General features: G+C 40.3%; 1 protein-coding gene across 1 annotated transcript in view; it reads left to right on the top strand.

Annotated features, from left to right (window-relative positions):
• The window catches only part of BLTP1 (bridge-like lipid transfer protein family member 1), a 144109-nt gene that overhangs the window by 33913 nt on the left and 90760 nt on the right, over positions 1-19436 (top strand). Inside the window, exons 21-30 of the mRNA XM_049769935.1 lie at positions 1033-1212; positions 1532-1660; positions 4039-4158; positions 5087-5367; positions 6780-7030; positions 9285-9531; positions 11359-12199; positions 15015-15085; positions 16531-16704; positions 18470-18590. Coding sequence (XP_049625892.1) covers positions 1033-1212; positions 1532-1660; positions 4039-4158; positions 5087-5367; positions 6780-7030; positions 9285-9531; positions 11359-12199; positions 15015-15085; positions 16531-16704; positions 18470-18590 — 2415 coding nt within the window. The remainder of the gene's footprint in view (positions 1-1032; positions 1213-1531; positions 1661-4038; positions 4159-5086; positions 5368-6779; positions 7031-9284; positions 9532-11358; positions 12200-15014; positions 15086-16530; positions 16705-18469; positions 18591-19436) is intronic.

The raw sequence follows: 19436 nt of genomic DNA, 5'->3' as shown, positions 1-19436 counted from the left end.
GTAGGTGATACCCTAAATCTATCTAGATCAGGAGTGAGTTAGATTTCCTTTTTTGGGGTAGAGTTCTGCCTCCTGTTGTGAAAGGTTTCTTCAGGGGAAGCAGTGGGCTTTGTTTAGTACCCGGTTCTGTACTCCAGGACTCTGAATGTGCAGGTCAGTAAAAGGAGTAAACAACCTTTCTGGGATGGCACTAGCCCAAGACAAAAGAGACATTCCTCCCCCAAGTTGTGTCTTTACTTTCACCAACACAGAGTCTCCATTTTGAGGAATCTCCTTCATCTGTCTCAACCCAATGACCACATACAACCAGAGTTGTCGAATTTGAATTGTTGGGGATCATGCCTCAAGGAGGGTGGACTGAGGGGTGTGTGGGCTTGTGTTTGAAATGGTTAAGTGCTTGATGTGCTCACACTTTTAACATGCAAAATGCAGTTTCTCTTTGGAATACTTTCTGTTCTTTAATAGTGATTATGGGAATTGTTCTCTGTGAATATATTTTTATATTTATATAATTCTCAAAATGTATTTAGTTTTATTATGATCTTCATGATTTGCTTTTTTGTTTCCTTCTTTTTAATATTAATTATATTATTTATATTTTTCCATAAAATACTGCCTCTTTCCCATTGGGTACTGTACTTTATCCATTGCTTCATTTATCGATAAGAGATAGAGCTGGAGATGTGGTGGGTTGAGAGTGGGTTGGGATGGTCGGGGTGGTAACTGCCAGTGGTGCCAGGGATAGAGCTTGGGGTTCCTATGGGTTTCCTAAGCAAAGCACATCTTCATCCCTTGTGCCATGTCCCCAACCTTGAGATAAATGTTCTTTATAGAATTTTGCTATCTAGCTTGTGGTTGAGCTCTGTGGATAATGTCACTAAAGATGCTTACTGAGACCTCTTTTGTAAGTGTGAGATTCAGTTTGGAGCTATGGATCCTGAAATTTTAGTTTCCTTTGTCCCTGAGAGAAACACCCCTGGAAATTGTACTGTGATTTCCCTGCATGTCTATAATCTAATTCTTATGTTTCAGCAGCGACCGCCTGTAGATGAGGTACTCAGGGAAGGCCACATTAGCTTGTCTGGACTGCAGCTGAGAGCACATGCCATGTTCTCTGCAGAAGGTCTTCCTCTGGGAAGTGATTCCTTGGAGTATGCGTGGCTGATTGATGTACAGGCTGGAAGTCTAACAGCCAAGGTCACAGCACCACAGGTGGGCATCTGAGAGTTTTGCTTTTTAAGAAATATATTACATAATTTGAAAATAGTGTTCTGAAAGAGTAGGTAGCATTGTTATGTCCATAAGCCATATAGCATCACTTGAACGTGAGTGCACTGATAGGTGGGGCATCCCTGGTTTGCAATAATTGGTGTGACCCTTTGTATATCTTCACCATAGCCTACACCCAACCCTACCATTCCACTTAATCTTTAGATTCCTCAGCACTCTTAAGCTTGTTTATTGTAAACTTTTGTTCTGATAATTTTCAGTGTGCTAATAATAATTTCAACTTGCCACTGCTTATTTGTAGCTGGCCTATCTTCTGGAGTGGGGACAGACTTTTGTTTTTCACGTGGTATGCCGGGAGTATGAATTGGAAAGACCAAAATCAGTAATCATCTGTCAGCATGGAATTGATCGTCGGTTCTGTGACTCCAAGGTATGGTAGCAATATGTTGGCGTTGTAAGCATTTACCGATTCTTCCTTTTTTAAAAATATTTATTTTTATTTTTGGCCACATCCAGCAATATTCAGGGGTTACTTCTGCCCCTGATAGGGGCACATAGGAAATACTCCTGATAGTACTCAGGGAACCATATAGGATGCTAAGGATCAAACCTAGTTGACTGCATACAAGGCAAATAAATGCCTTACCTTCTGTAATCTCTCTATGGCCCCTTATGAATATTTACTTTTTGTTCTTTTGTTGTTGTTGTGGTGGTGGTGGTGGTTTTGTTTTGTTTTTGGGGGGCCACACCCGGTGACGCTCAGGGGTTACTCCTGGCTATGTGCTCAGAAATTGCTCCTGGCTTGGGGGACCATATGGGATGCAGAGAATAAAACCGCAGTCCATCCTAGGTCAGCAGCGTGCAAGGCAAACACCTTACTGCTGTGCCACCACTCTGGCCCCACCCTATGAATATCTTTTAAAAGAAAAGTTAAAAAAAAAAAAAGGAAGGTTGAGACACCATTTTTATATCTCATGTATGGAGCCTGAAGTGATCCCTTTCGTCCAGGTTCTTAGCATATTACTTTACAGAGTTTTAACCAGTCATTTGTTTAAAATAAGGAATTTCATTAAAACATATATTCTCAGTTACATGATGATGTGTGGAACTTGCATTTTTTTTTTGTTGTTGTTTTGGGTTTTGAGTCATATCCAGTGGTGCTCAGGGCTTGCTTTATTTATTTATTTATTTATTTATTTATTTATTTATTTATTTATTGCGGGGAGGAGGGGCACACCCGGGAGTGCTCAGTGGTTACTCCTGGTTCTATGATCAGAAATCACTCCTGGCAGGCTCAGGATGCCAGGATTAGAACCACCAACCTTCTGCATGCAAGGCAGATGCCTTTCTTCCATGCTATCTCTCTGGTCCCACAAGGCTTATTTTTAACTGTGCTCAAAGGTCACTCCCAGGGACAGGAGACCATATGCAATGCTAGGGATCAAATCCAAATCCTACATGCAAAGAAAGTCTTTTATCTGCTGTTCTATTCCCTGGCCCTGAAATTGCTCCTTTTTCATTGTATTCATGCTGACACTCCTGTCTTTCTGCATGAATGACACAGATTCCCTGAGATGTGGTTGCTGTAGAATCAAGATAGGAAGGTTTAGTTCCATTCCTCTGGAATGGCCCCATGATAAGCAAGCTTCCTGATGCTTTCTTTCCCATCACTGTTACCTGAATGGAGAGGTGGACAGGTCCCTCTCCAGGGTTGTTGACAGGAACCAGTGATCCCAAAGACCTTGTGCATTGCAGTAAAGCATGGAGTACTGTTTAGGGCCAAAGTTGGCAGTGCTCAGGACTTGTTTTTAGCTCTATTTTTGGTCAGGCGTCAGTCACTCCTGGAAAGGCTTGGGGGACCATATGGGGTGTGGAATCCAACCTGGGTCAGTGGTGTGCAAGGCAAGTGCCCTACCCATTGTACTATTGCTTTGGTCCTGCAGGATGTTGTTTTTTTTGTTTTGTTTTTTGTTTTTGGGTCACACCCAGCAGTGCTCAGGGGTTACTCCTGACTCTGAGCTCAGAAATCGCTCCTGGTAGGCACAGGGGACCATATGGGAAGCCAGGATTTGAACCATGGTCCTTTTGCATGCAAGGCAAACACCCTACCTCTATGCTACCTCTCCGGTCCCGAAGGATGTTGTTTTAAAGTAAATATTCTTTCTCATGATTTGGGGAACTAGTAGTTTCTTTCCTTGTTGTCTTTCCTTCTCCCTATTTTATTATACAAATTGCATTTTCTTGCATGTTACTGTGAATTGAAAATAATTCATTTTGCTTTTAATTTTTTTTTGTTTGTTTGTTTTTGGGTTACACCCGGCAGTGCTCAGGGGTTACTTCTGGCTCTACGTTCAGAAATCGCTCCTGGCAGGCTCAGGGGACCATATGGGATGCCAGGATTCGAACCACCGACCTTCTGCATGAAAGGCAAACGCCTTACTTCCATGCTAGCTCCCAGCCTCCTGTTTTTAATTTTTTGTTCCAAAAAATCTAACTGTTGTTTATTAACAGTAAGAGAATTATCTTAAATTGATGAAAAAATATTTTTTTCTAGACTTCCAGGAATTGGTTTTTTCATGCACACATTTTAGCTAGTTTATTTCTTATAGTTAATTTACACATGCTTAAAGATTAAGTACAGGGCCAGGAGTATGACCTGAGAACAGCTGAGTTCTCAACAGGCTAGCACAAATCCCTACCTTTGCACAAATAAAAAATGTATGTATATAATTTACTTATTTCATTAAGGTGACTTAAGTAAGTATCACAAACATGATAAGTTAAATATGTAATCCCTTTTCATTGTAGCTGAGTTGTATTCCTGGGCCTTGCCCAACTTCAGATGATCTGAAGTATACCATGACTCGTGTAGCAGTTGATGGAGCTGATATTTATATTGTGGAGCATGGCTGTGCAACAAATATAAAGGTATATAGGAGTCTTTTCCTTTGTAGCAGAGTTGCCATTTTAATTATACTAGAGCCTAGCTGCTTACATACACTGTGGGTAGGAACCTCATGGGTGTGTTACCAACCAAATATGGATGTTTGAGAAATTTGTTTTAAAATAAATTAGTTTTATTGTTGTTAAATGCTTGATTTGTTTATCTTTTGTATGTGCCAGTTATCATGTAAAAATTTCTCAGGTAGATAGGAATAATGAATAGGAAAGTTTAAGAGATAGTTTTCTGTGTTTTTGCTTTTCTCTTATTGTCTTCAGAATGACTTCATAGAGTATTTTCACTATTGGTTGTTTTTTTGTTTTTTAATTTCAGCTAGATGATTATAACAGTTTAATGCCTGGGAGGTACATTGCTAGGTAATGCTTTTAAGGGATTTTTATTTAAATGCTTTCCAGGTTTAGTTTTTAACTGGGTCACAAGGGTGGAAAGGGAGGGGCCAATGGATATTCCTGGCAGTGCCCCTCTTCCTAGTGGCTCCTGAGAGGGGAGGGCATGCAGTCTAAGGGTTGAACTCAGGGCCTTACACATGTGAGGCATCTTCTCTGCCTGTGTGCGTCACAGACCTGTTTCTGAAATTTTTTAGTGCCTGTTTAGGTTCTGGAAATATTCCTTTGCCACCTTTACTTTATCAGTTCCGGATAAAACTATGTAAGCCATGTCAAATTTCTATCTTTCTTCAGTTAATCACTCTTCTAACATCTTTCCCTTTTCTCTAGTTTTCTTTTAGATTTAAGTTCTTTTCATCTTTTTATATTAGTGAATATGTATTCTGTTGCAATTTTTCTATATCTTTCATTCCTTTCTCTTTGTTGCATTTGAAGTAATTATTTTGTAGTTTATTAGAAATTGCTTAAAAATATTGAAATTACAATTTTGTCTCCTCTTCACCTATAGATGGGTGCTATTCGAGTTGCAAACTGTAATCTCCATAATCAGTCGGTTGGTGAAGGAATAAGTGCAGCAATTCAGGATTTTCAAGTGAGACAATATATTGAACAATTAAATAATCCCAGAGTTGGACTGCAGCCTGCAGTTTTACGGAGGGCCTATTGGCTTGAAGCTGGGTCAGTTAACTTAGGACTTATTACTGTTGACATTGCATTAGCTGCTGATCACCATTCTAAACATGAAGCACAGAGGCATTTCCTGGAAACTCATGATGTCCGAACTAAGAGGTAAAATGGAGATTAAGACTGGCTGTAGTGGGACTGGAGAGACAGAGAGTATAGGGATTAAGGCATTTGACTTGCATGCAGCCACCCTGGATTGATCATCAGCACTACATATGACTCTGCCACCCCACCCCTCCCCCTCGTGCCACCAGGAGTCACTGCATGGCAGAGGCAAGAATAGTCCTTGAACATACGTGACAGGGTATAGTCCCCAAATAAAAAAAAAACAGTGGGGAAAGAAAAGAATGATTGCTGTTTTGAAATGAAATCACTATTCATCAATAAGGGAACCCTACTGTGAAAACTAGAATAAAAGTACTTTGAATAGTAGAGTGATAATACAGCGGGTAGGGAGTTTGCCTTACACATGGCCAACCTGGGTTTGATCCCCAGCATCTCATATGGTCCTCTGAGCACTGCCAGGAGTGATTCCTGAATACAGACCCAGGAGTTATTACTGAGCATGACTTATCTTGTGTGATGATGTGTTTTGGTAGAAATAACACTTTCTGATGTGTTTCTAAGCCTATATTTCAGCAGTGAAATTAGTTTAGATTACTGTTCCCAAAAATGTTTTGTAAAGTTGATATACCCTCACATGTATACCTCTTTCTCTCTGTTTCTCTGTCTCTCTCTCTACCTCTCTCTCTCCCTCTTTTCCCTCTCACTACATTTATCTCACTCTCACTTTCTCACTTCATGCCTCCTTTGTGGCTTTCTCAGCTGTCTAGAGACTGTGTTTTCTCTCTCTAGTGAGAAATGAATCAGATTTACCTTTTCACAGTCAGGAGGGAGGACTCAAATAAAAATAACAGGGTGACTTTCTATCCCAGTCTCCCTCAGGGTAAATTGCATGCTTACTTTAAAAATAAAGTAAAATCAGAGCCATAGCTATAGTACAGCAGTAGGACATTCATTCACTTTGCACACAGCTGACCCAAGAACAACTCAGGAAGGATTCCCAGCATCCCATATGTTTCTCCAAGCCTGCCAGGGGCAATTTTTGAGTGCAGAGCCAGGAGTAACCCTTGAGCACCACCGGGTGTGGCCCAAAGACCAAAAAGGAAAAGAATAAAATCTGAAATTTTACTTAAAAATAGAGGAGGAACCAGAGAGAGTACAGCAGGCAAGGTGCTTGTCTTACATGCAGCCATCCCCAACATCCCATCTGGTCCATCCCCAACAAGTTCATCCCCATCCATCAAGTTCCATCCCCAACATCCCATCTGGTCCCCAAGCACTGTCAGGAATGATCTCTAAGCACAGTGGCAGGAGTAACCCCTAAGAACACTGGGTGTTACCAAAAACAAAAACCACACAACAAAACAAAACAAAAAATTGATATTGGTCTTTCATATGCTTTTCATTTCTTAAAGAGTTCCATGTTCTCTTTATTTGTCCTGTCTTTTGCCTAGATTGTGGTTTTTGTGGCCAGAGGACACCTTGAGGAACAAGAGATGCAAGAACAAGTGTGGTTGTCTTGGTGGCTGCAGGTTCTTTGGTGGCACTGGAACAGGCCTTGACTTCTTCCGACTGGAAGAGCTGACTCCATCCAGCAGCTCTGCCTTCTCCAGCACAAGTGCAGAGTCTGACTTGTATTATGGACAGTCCCTACTACACCCCGGAGAGTGGATCATTACTAAAGAGATCCCCAAGGTTGTTGAAGGTAATGTAGCACATAGCCACTTATGTTCAGCTCTGGTGATCATGTCCACTGGCACTGAGGGGGAAATCAGTGCCATTCAAATAATTTCTAAGCAGCCTTACAGATAGGGCTCCATCCACCTTATCAGTTTTAGAATTCTATGAGGTAGTAGGGAGACTGTGTAGGTCTCTTATTGTTAACTTATGTGATTTTACTAGCCAAGGTTATTTTAATTATTTTTCATTTTGGGCCAAACCTGGTGATGCTGAGATGTTACTTCTGGCTATGCATTCAGAAATTGCTCCTGGCTTGGGGGACCATATGGGATGCTGGGGATGGAACCACAGTCAATCCTAGATTATCGTGTGCAAAGCAAACGCTCTACTGCTTGCGCCACTACTCCGGCCCCTATTTTAAATATTTCTTATTTAATTATCAGTTTCCTAGAACACAGCTTCCACAGATACTTCTAGGAGCAGCTTTGCTCAAGGACACAGTTATTTTATAAGTTTAAAAGGAAACTCATTAATAGTAATTGTTTGCAGTCATGTTACCACCTGTTTTGATAAAATAGTCACCTTATCTCTGAAATTGACCATTGTATGGAAGAGAAATGTCATTACTGAGAACCTGTAGGGTAACTCAAATACAAGAGTTTGGTATGATTAGGATAGGTGACCTTTAGTGTATACTGTACTATTTATATAGTATTTCTCTAAGTACCTTAGAGAACATAGGTTGCTGCACACTCAAGAAATAAAATGTAGGGACCAGAGAGATAGCATGGAGGTAAGACGTTTTGCCTTGCATGCAGAAGGATGGTGGTTCAAATCCCGGCATCCCATATGGTTCCCCATGCCTGCCAGGAGCAATTTCTGAGCGGAGAGCCAGGAGTAACCCCTGTGCGTTGCCAGGTGTGACCCAAAAACAAAACAACAACAACAACAACAACAAAAAACACAAAAGAAGATAGAAAATGCAGGAGCATGAGAGTTGGTCTTTTCTTATAGTTGAATTTTCTGGCAGTGGTACATTGGCAGTGTGATGTCAGGACGGATAGCAGGGGCAATTGGAAGGCTTCAGTGGTAGATTGCTGAGCACTGATGTCTATCACTAAGAAAGTGAGCCAGGTCTATTTTCTTTGTATTTCTGTTGACTTGATTTTTACTTTTATGGTTATAGAATGACATAATATTAATCATTTATAAATTTTTAAGTCTTTTTACCCCTTAAGTTTATTTGGAGCTGTGTTCTATTTAGATGTTTTCTCCAACTTGGAGGGTTCTACGTTCTTGTGTAATAAAAGTATGACAGAAGTTAGCAAGAGATCTTGCTTGGATCTAGACCGCCATGGGTTAATCTCTTCCTTCCCCACTGAGTACTCAGCACATTGTAGGACTATGAGGAAAAGCTGAGGAAATACCCCAGATTAAAGAGGACATGTAGGGGCAGGCTTGATGATAGTACAGCAGATAGAGTGCTTGCCTTGCACACAGCTGACTTGGGTCTGGTTCCTGGCACTTTCTATGCTCCCCTCAAGCCTTGCTTGAATGATCTTTGAGTGTAGAGCCCAGAGTAAGCCTTGAGTATCAGCAAGTATGGTCCCCAAAGCAAAACCAAAAAAAGTCAAGGACATGTAACATCAAATGGAGCAATAACTGATTCTGCACGGAACCTGGCCACTGGCAGACCAGCTGAGAAGGCTGGAACACCTGGTTGACAGAGGTTTCATTTTACAGTCTTCATTTATTGTGTGTTGTCAATTGAATATTTAATTTATTGTGCAAAAATGGTTTAAAATGTATGCTTATATATTAATGTTGTAAGTCAGGCAAAATGTTTAAAATAGGCTATCTACAGTAAAGATATGTAGTGGTTTTGTACAGTATTAATTTTTAGAAATTTTTCAATGATTTAAAGGAAGCTTTGTCTTTGTACTTAGAGTCTGTCTTTCTGTGGGAAATTATATTGCCCTGCAATGTTTGATAATTGTTTATTTTGAAAGTGATTTTCTTTCCCGCCCCCATTGCAGGAAGGTTGCACTGGTGAAGGGGGCTGTACTTTTTATGACTGAAACCCAGCTACAGACATGTTTTTAAGCATGTTGCTTAAGTAAATATAAGGGGGGAGGTTATTCACATATTTTCTTCAATTTGGAGCTTATTAAAAAAAAATGATTTTCCTAAAATGATTTCCCTTAGGGACTTGACCTATGTCATCTAACAACTTCTGTAGGTTTTTAAATTATTCACAGAAGCCGTGTGATTGTATGTAGGTAATATGAAGAAGAAAGAATGGGAAGCCAAGTCCATGGGACATGAAGTGGAGAGGAAAGCTCAGCACCTAAGTCTGCAGGTACCCTTACGATCACACAGCTCCTCCTCCTCTGAGGAGAACAGCAGTTCCAGTGCTGCCCAGCCCTTACTGCCTGGGGAAAGGGGAAGTCCTTCTTCCACAGCTGAAGACCACTTGGTTCAAACAGAATTCCTACATGGAGCCAGAAGAGAGGGTGGTCAGGTCAGGTGAGTGTTCAATGAATGTCAGACCCAGTGTCATAGAATTATAACTGCTTGAAACTGTGGCAGGAACATTTCTCTCTCAACCACTCCAGACAAGTTTTCCTCCTCCTGGACATACAGATATTGGGGTGTGTGCTAGGGATGAATCTAACTCTCTTTCATGTGAAGGATGAATGCTCTCACTGAACTATACCACTGGCATCAGATCATGCCCACTTGCTTGTCTTTCTGAGTATAAACTAGTATGTAGTCATATATGTATTAAGAAAGCTCTATGAAGAAGGTGACCTCATAGCCTACATGCGGCTGATATGAGATGCTGCTTTCTAGGCTGCTGTCTACCAGTCTTCCTCTGGCCCATTCCAGGCTTGAGTGTTCATATCTGGAAACTTTCCTCTAGACTTTTCCCCTACCTCCTGAGCTCTCTTTCTCAGACTCTTTTTTTTTTTTTTTTTTTTTGTGGCTTTTGGGTCACACCCGGCAGTGCTCAGGGGTTACTTCTGGCTCCATGCTCAGAAATTGCTCCTGGCAGGCACAGGGGACCATATGGGACGCCGGGATTTGAACCGATGACCTTCTGCATGAAAGGCAAACGCCCTACCTCCATGCTATCTCTCCGGCCCCTCTCAGACTCTTTTTTAAAAAATTCTTTTTGTTTTGTTTTGTTTTGTTTTTGGGTCACACCCGGTGGCACTCAGGAGTTACTCTTGGCTCTATGCTCAGAAATCACTCCTGGAAGGCACCGGGGACCATATGGAATGCCAGGATTCAAACCACCTTCCGTCCTGGATTGGCTGCATGAAAGGCAAACGCCCTACCCCTTTGCTATCTCTCTAGCCCATATGGTCCCCTGAGCCTGCCAGGTATGATTTCTGAGAGCAGAACCAGGAGTAAATATAAATATGTGTGTGTTGTGTATATAATTTCAATTTTAATTGCATTAGTTACAAAGTTTCCAAGTTATAATTGAGTTCCAGTGTTACAGTGTACCAATATCAATCCTTAAATCTTTTCCAGTTACCCTCCTGTTCCCCAGGCTGTTTCTGTGGTAGGCGTTCTATACCTCCTTTCATCACCTGGTTCTTCTCCAGTGACCACTTTTTTCCACCAGTGTCCTGTCCCTTCTCTGACTGTTGCCTTTTGGCTTTTGCTGTTCCATACTATGTTTCTTAAAACTCACATTTGAGAGAGATATTCTGTGTCTGTCCTTTCCCTCAGAGTAATTTCACTCAATATGATACTTTCCAGATTCATATTGGTAGTAGCAAATTGTATGACTTTTCCCTCCATTATTGTATTTGTACACACTGCTGTCACTGTTTGTCCTTGGTCTTCACTCTCTTTTCACCTTTTCCCTTGACAGATTCAATGTTTTTTTGGCTTTAGTGATCATCTATGACTCAGATTTTTATTTTTAATTTAAAAATAATTTTAATTGGATGCATACTTGGTGGTATATGGGCTCTGACTTTTTTCTCCTCTAGAATTTTTCATTTATTCAAAATTCCTCTGTTTCATTGGACAATCTTGTAAAGGGTGTGGAAAAACCCTTTTAGCATGCATTCATATAGATTATAGATAGAAGCTTATACCATAATTTTCTCAGATTTTTATTTTCTCAGTTATTGTGTTAAACTGCCAGTTTATGTTGAACCCTGTAGGTTATGGACACATATTCCTATTTTCTACTTTGTATAGATGTATAAATTATTAGACTTTCCTTTACTTGTAAAAATAGTTATACATTTTCTAAGGATTTGATGATTTTTTTCCAGCTGTATTTGGAGTTTGTTATGTGATATTCAGCACCGACTTTGCTTTCTCTTTCAGTGTTCCTACAGAAATGTCTGTGAATAGCCCTGTGTCTCCCAACAACACTCAGGACAAGCTGGTGGGTCAGTCTCCTCTGAGATCTCCCTTGAAGCGGCAGGCTTCAGTGTGTTCCACCCGACTTGGAAGCACCAAGAGCCTCACTGCTGCTTTCTACGGTGACAAGCAGCCTGTAACAGTTGGGGTCCAGTTTAGCAGTGATGTCTCTAGGAGTGATGAGAATGTCTTAGACTCACCAAAGCAGAGAAGGAGCTTTGGGTCTTTCCCATACACACCATCAGCCGACTCGAACTCATTTCACCAATACCGATCCATGGACTCCAGCATGTCTGTGGCTGACAGTGAAGCCTACTTTTCTGCAGCTGAGGAGTTTGAGCCCATTAGCAGTGATGAAGGCCCTGGAACGTACCCAGGGAGAAAAAGGAAGAAAAAGCAGGCTCAGCAGATGGACTATAGTAGAGGTTCCATATACCACAGCGTGGAAGGGCCCCTCACTGGCCATGGAGAAAGCATCCAGGACCCCCGCTCATTGCCATTTCGAGCCCACCCATCACAGGCATCCTTTGTTTCTGCCTTAGGTGGGGATGATGATGTCATTGAACATGTATATGTTTTGGAAGGTGATAAAAGCACAGAGATTGAGCATGCTCCTCCTCCACAGCCTGTGCTGAGCTGCTATCAGACGTACCTAACTCAGTTCCAGGTGGCTAACTGGTCTGTAAAGCACCCAGCCACTAAGAGAACCTCCAAGTCATCCTTGCACCGCCCTCTTGATCTGGATACCCCAACCAGTGAAGAAAGCTCATCTTCCTTCGAGCAGCTCTCAGTTCCCACTTTTAAGGTATCAATGGAATTTTTACTTTGCAGTGATGCACTGATTTAGAAAAAAAGAAGAATTGAACTATCTTAAAAATTATTCTCACAGCCAGTTTTGCTTTCCTGATTGAGAATTATAGTAGGAAAAAACTCTTAAGAGCTGCATTAGAAAAGCGCTTTAAGGGGGCCGGAGAGATAGCATGGAGGTAAGGCGTTTGCCTTTCATGCAGGAGGTCATCGGTTTGAATCCCGGCGCCCCATATGGTCCCCCATGCCTGCCAGGAGCAATTTCTGAGCCTGGAGCCAGGAATAACCCCTGAGCACTGCCGGGTGTGACCCAAAAACCACAAAAAAAAAAAAAAAAAAAGAAAAGCGCTTTAAAAAACTCTTAAGAGCTGCATTAGAAAAGTGCTTTAAAAAGGTAACTCTTGGGGCCGGAGTGATAGCATAGCAGTGTTTGCCTTGTAAGCAACCTACCCAGGACCCAAGGTGGTTGGTTCAAATCCTGGCATCCCATATGGTTCCCCGTGCCTGCTAGGAGCTATTTCTGAGCAGATAGCCAGGAGTAACCCCTGAGCACCGCCAGGTGTGGCCCAAAAAACAAAAAATGAAAAAAAAAGGGAACTCTTCAAGAAAGACACAAATAGGCACTTTTAAGATTGTTATAGAGTATTTACTCATTTCACAACTTTCACAATTCTGGCTTGCCACTTATGTAATACATAGAAAGTGAAATTGATAATTGAATATTTTGATCAGTTGATCTGGTAAATATATCAGTTTTATTAACAAGATAATTTTGATATTCACAAATACTGGTCAACATAAAATCAAAATCATTTTAAATTTCTTTGATTAATGTGAAAAGACCACCTTTATCCCTTATAACTTTTCTGAGTCGAAAGTTTGTGTCATCTGATATTAATATGGCCACTCCAACTTTTTTAAGGGAGTTGTTCGCTTGGATGATTTTCCTCCAGCCTTTTATTTTGAGTCTATATTTGTTCTGACTATTTAGATGTGTTCTTGTAGGCAGCAGAATGTTGGCTTTTGCTTTTTGATCCATTTTGCCACTCTGTATCTCTTAACTGATGCATTTAGTCCATTGACATTCGGAGAGATAATTGTCATGGGATTTAGTGCCATCATTGTGTAGAAGTTGGTCTTGCCTTAAAGTAGGCCTTTTAGTTTTTCTCTTAAGGCTGGTTTTGTGTCTGTAAAGTTTCTGAGCTGCTGTTTATCCATGAAGCTATGTATACTTCCTTCAAACCTGAAAGTGAGTCTGGCTGGGTGCAGTATTCTAGGCAAAGCATTCATTTCGTTGACTTTTGTCACTATATTCCACCACTGCCTTCTGGCCTTGAGGGTTTCTTGTGACAGGTCTGCTGTAAATCTTAAGGATGCTCTTTTGAATGCTATTTCCCTTTTTGATCTTGCTGCTTTAAGTATTCTATCCCTATCTGTGGGTTTTGTTATTGTGACTAGGATGTATCTTTTAGCTGTACTCTTAGGGCATGCAGGATTTGGTTGCCTGCTGTCTTTAGCTCTGGGGAGTATCTCTGTAATGATGTTCTTGACTATTGATTCTTTTTTTTTTTTTTTTGGAGGGGGGCACACCTGTGATGCTCAGGGGTTATTCCTGGTTAAGGCCTCAGAAATTGCCCCCAGCTTGGGGGGACCATATGGGACACAGGGGGATTGAACTGCGGTCCTTCCTTGGTTAGCGCTTGCAAGGCAGACACCTTACCTCTAGCGCCACCTCTCCGGCCTCTTGACTATTGATTCTTCCTGGGAATTTTCTTTCTGGGTCTCTGGGACGCCAGTGATTCTTATGTTGTTTCTGTTGAACTTGTCAAGGACTTCAATTTTCTTTATTTTTTTTTTTTGGGGGGGGCACACCTGGTGATGCTCAGGGGTTATTCCTGGCTATGTGCTCAGAAATCGTTCCTGGCTTGGGGAACCATATGGTATGCCGAGGAATCAAACTGGTCTGTCCTAGGCTAGCACAGGCAAGGCAGATGCCTTTCCCCTTGAACCACCGCTCTGGCCCCAAGGACTTCTATTTTCATCTGTTCACATTATTTGAGTATATTTTTCATTGTCTGATTGTTTGCTTTAAGGTTTTTTTCCAGTCTCTTCTGCGTTATGGAGTTGTTCTGCATCTCATCTTCTAGCTCGCTGATTCTGTCCTTGGCTGCTGTTACTCTGTTTGAGAGGCTTTCCATTGATTTTTTTAATTTCATCTACTGAGTTTTTCAGTTTTGTCATTTCAGTTTGGAGTTTTCTGATTTCTGTCTTTCTGTTCTCTTTAGCTTGATCTATTTATTCTTTGAGTTTTATGAGCATCCTCCATATTACTCTAAACTCCTTGTCTGAGAGGTTAATTCTGTGGTTGGTACATTCTGGGTCATCAGAGCTGCCATCTTTATTCTCTATGCATGCTGTTGTGTCCTGCATTGTTGTTCCCCATTGACACGCTTGTAGCATGGCTTTACTGCGTGTCGTGGTGGGGTTCATGGGCTAGAGATGCATGTGGCCACAGTGCTCTTCCCTGCTTCTCTGTTTACCTGGCCGGTGAACCTTGATGGGATTAAATTTGCTGGAGTCTTCCTTAGCTGTCTCCCGCAGGGATCAGGAAGCCAAAAATGGAGGGATGCAGAGGCTTTTAAAGGCACCAGGCAGAAGATGGTACCAACTGTGGGCTGGGACCGCCTGTCTGGCTGCTGGTGACCTTGATGGGATTAAGTTCACTGGGGTTTTCCTCAGCTGTCTCCCACAGGGATCAGGAAGTACAAAATCATTTTATATTTCTGTCTATAAGATAATTTTTTATATTCTAGGTCATCAAACAGGGGCTTACTGCTAATTCTTTACTTGACAGAGGAGTGCAACTTTCAGGGTCAACATCAAAGTAAGTAAAAATGTTTCATGACTGTCAATAAGCGGTTTAATTCTAAAGAATATTTTTATTTTTGACTTAGTTTTATATAAGGAATAAATTACTCCAAATAATTTGACATTTGTTTGCATCAATATTTTGACTCCACATTTAATGGACTGATATAGTTTCATCTCTAGGAGGCATACTCTGCAAGCCATAATGGCTTAGCATGTTTTGAAACTGACAAAATTTTGGTATTATAACTTTCATAGTTTGAAAAGATAGCATCAAATAATTAAAAAGTTTTCCAAAATTTCCCCCTCATTTGTTATACTATCCATCCATGTCTTTTAGTATCATGCTTTTCCTATATTCAAAATGATTTATGGAATCTAGATAAAATATCTAGGGGAAATAACTACTCTAACAACAAACATGACAATGTTAAAGAATGAGAGAAGTAGAATGCCTATCGCAAATACAGGCAGGGGTTGGGAAGGATGGGGGTTGGTGGTGGGGATGTTGCACTGGTGATGGGGGGTGTTCTGTTTATAACTGAAACCCAACTACAGACATGCTTGTAATCATGCTTAAATGAAGATTTATATTTAAAAAATACATATATAGCCCAATTCCATGAAAATTTTTAGTTGTAATATAGGTTTAATTGGTCACCAGGAAAGAAAGGTTGTCAGCAGATTTCAAATGAGTTCTTCTCTAGACTAGTAAGCAGTTGTTCTTCACCCAGCCAGGTATCTGAGAATTCAGTTATTTCATCCAGTTGTGGCACTTTACCTTTACATAAATGTTGTCTACCTTGGAATTTCATTTAGAAACTATCTAAATGTTCTTTTTTTTTTTTTTTTTTTTTGGTTTTTGGTTTTTGGGCCACACTCGGAGACAGTCAGGGGTTACTCCTGGCTCTGCACTCTGAAATCGCTCCTGATTTGGGAAACCATATGGGATACCCGTGGTCCGTTTTAGGCTAGCATGCAAGGCAGACGCCTCACAGCCTGCGCCACCACTCTGGCCCCTAAATATTGTTCTACCTACTAGTTTGCCAGTTCACTACAAAAGGATGAAATAAAGGGTATAGTGAAGGGCAGCAAACTCCAGACAAAACAGGCACACTCAAGAACTGCTACAAAATTTTGAGTCCTCTACTCTAACTGCAGTTTTCCAGACTCCCCAAACCATCTCATCAATCTAACAAGACTTGACATCTTGATTTTTACATCACTTAGGAAATTTAGGAATGTTTTGGGAGCTCTGTGAAAGAAATATATATAATGCAATGTAATATATAATATAATATAATTATATACTGTTTATATATATCTCATTGTAGTCATAGGATCACTACTCATGTTAGAGAAGCTCCATTTCTGTTATGGTATTTTTGACACTTTTTTAAAATGAAAATTGTTGAGTTTCATTCAATGTCTGACACATTCTTTGCTTGTTAAATTGTCCAGTACACCATATACTCCTCTAGAGAAGAAAGCTGTTGATAATACAGATGATGAAACATTAACAGAAGAGTGGAACGTGGGACAGCCGGTGTCGCAGACCAGGACTACAGCTGTGGTGGAAGTGAGGGGGACGGTAGATGCTGTTCTCACCCCACTGGTGGCCGAAGCTTTAGACAGGTAGTAATTTAAAAAATGTTTTTCTTTAATTAAAGAACCAATATTTACAAAGTTGTTGATAGTTGAGTTTTAGGCATATAATATTTGAATACCAATCGCACCACCACTGTTCCTCTATTTCAGCTCTTTTCACCACCATTCCTATATTCCAGTATCCCCCATGTCTCACCTCCTACCTGCAATCTTGATGGGCAAGTTACAAAGTTTGTTGATTGCACACTCATAAGGAACACAAAAACATAATATAAAAATGCCCTCTTCACTCCTCTGTTTATCACAGCACTATTTATAGTAGACAAAATCTAGATGTAACCTAGGTGCCCAGCAACAAATGAGTGGCTAAAGAAACTGTGATATATCTACACAATGGAATACAGTGCTACCAGTAGGAAAAATGAAGTAATGAAATTTGCTTATACATGGATGGACATGAAGATTATTATGCTGAGTGAAATGAATTAGAGGGAGAGAAATAAACATAGAATTATAGCACTCATCTGTGGAATATAAGGAAAGTAAAAGGCAGTATGGTAATAATATCCAGAGACAATAGAGATGAGGATCAGAAGGATCAGTTCATGGTAGGAAGCCTGCCACAAAGATGGAGAGTGCAGTTAGAGTAGGGAAGGATCAACTATGACACTGATAGTTGGAACTGATTATTCTGGACAACAACTGGGTGTAGAAGGGGAATAAAGTGACATTCACCGAACCCTTCATTAACAGTAGTGCAAACCACAGTGTCAAAATAGAAGAAAGAGAGTGTGAGGGGGAGAGAAGTAAAATGTATGTCCAGAGAGAAGGGGAGAGGGCATCAGGGAGGAGAAGAGGGAAACAGGACATTGGTAATGAGAAATGTGCACTGATAGGTTGTTGTACATTATATGACTATAATTCAATCAAAAATAACTTTATCGGAGCCGGAGAGATAGCATGGAGGTAAAGCATTTGCCTTGCATGTGGAAGGACAGTGGTTCAAATCCTGGCATCCCATATGAACCCCGAGCCCACCAGGAGCGATTTCTGAGCGTAGAGATAGGAGTAACCCCTGAGCGTTGCCGAATGTGACCCAAAAACAAAACAAAACAAAACAAAAAACCCCACAACTTTATCTGTAAAAAAATTAAACAACTAACGAAAAGAAAAGTTTGGTGGTTGCAGTTTAGATTTTATATTTTCAGTGTTGCTGAATCTATGCTTTGTATATTTAACCATACCACTTTCCAACATCACCAGTATAACCAAACTCATTCCCCTTTTGCCCTATTACTTCCCCCTTAATTTATTTCCTTCTATGTCTTTTTCTTACCTAATCTAATCTCTGAGGCCAAGGGTAATCTGGGCATTCTCTGCTTTACTACATTATATTCCTTATTATACCACAGATAAGTGAGATCAGCCTGTGTTTGTTTTTTTCTTCTGGCTTACTTAACATTGTCATCCATTTCCATCCAGACTTAGCAAATTGCATGATTAGACAGGTAGTAATTCTGACAAAAATAAAACTACTATTTATAAAGTAAGAAGAACATTGATATAGTGTTGCTGAGAAGAGAAGCTCCCTTCCCTCACCCCCCTCTTTGTTCATTGGGCTAATCTAAAAATTAAATTGACACAAGACAGATGAATCTGAGACAAGTAGTTAAGGTCACAGAGAAGAAGGTCTGTAGACTTCCTCAAGCAACTTCCTTTCAGAATCATCACTTGACATATTTTGGTTTAGCACTGAAACTAAGGATTGTTATTTACTCTTTTCTTTGTGCAGATATATTGAGGCAATGGTTCATTATGCCAGCACCCGACATCCAGCTGCAATTGTGGATGATCTTCATGTCAAAGTCCTCAGGGAAGCTGTCCAGAATAGCAAGACTACCTTCTCAGAAAATGTAAGAATGTTTTATTCAGTGATTATGACACATTGAGTAGCCAAGTAATTCCAAAATTTGAAAAGCATCAAATCTATTCAAGTTTTGCTAGCTATTTAAATGGTAATATGTGAACTTTTCTATGTCATGGCTCCATAAGAAATGATATCTGTAACTCAGTGTTGAGAAATAGTTTCATTCGAAGTATCCCTTAACTCCTTTGAGCATTCTTTAGTGTTGGCTGTTGCATTCATTTTGCAAAGAAACAAAGCTATGTATTTTCTCTGCTACTGTAACTTGTGTCAGAATTTTTCTGCATGATTTTTGTTCTCTCAATACGTGTCATTGTTCCTGTTGTGATCTACTCTACTAGGGCTGAGCCATATCATATCTAAGTACTTTTAGCAATTTTCCACTTGTCATTCACATTGAATAAGCCATATTTTAGACTAGAAGCAGAGGCCAAATTAGGGAGGGAAACTGATTACTTTTAATTGTATTATTATTGTATTATTTCAAATACAGTGACATTGAATGTGATAGGGAATTAGGATAGAGGAGTACAGAAAGAAATAATTGCAATAATAATTCCAGAAAACAAGAAATGAATTACCAGAAATCAAATCTACCTTCAAATAAGCATAATTTAGTGAGCATAAAAATCCACTTTTATTATTTGTTATCATCTTGTTTTCTATTCTCTGTGGGATGATTTTACTTTATCACGTACCACTTCTCTTAGCCTTGAAGTTTGGACAGTGAGACTGCGAAATCAGTGTGCATATAAGGCCAGGCATAAAAGAGCACAGTGAATCAGTACATGACCATTGTGAATGATATGTGGATAATGGAAATATGTGAAACTGT

The sequence above is a fragment of the Suncus etruscus genome, chromosome 3 (genome assembly GCF_024139225.1).
Source record: "Suncus etruscus isolate mSunEtr1 chromosome 3, mSunEtr1.pri.cur, whole genome shotgun sequence".
NCBI classification, from domain to species: domain Eukaryota; kingdom Metazoa; phylum Chordata; class Mammalia; order Eulipotyphla; family Soricidae; genus Suncus; species Suncus etruscus.
This window is presented reverse-complemented; position numbering and strand designations above follow the sequence as displayed.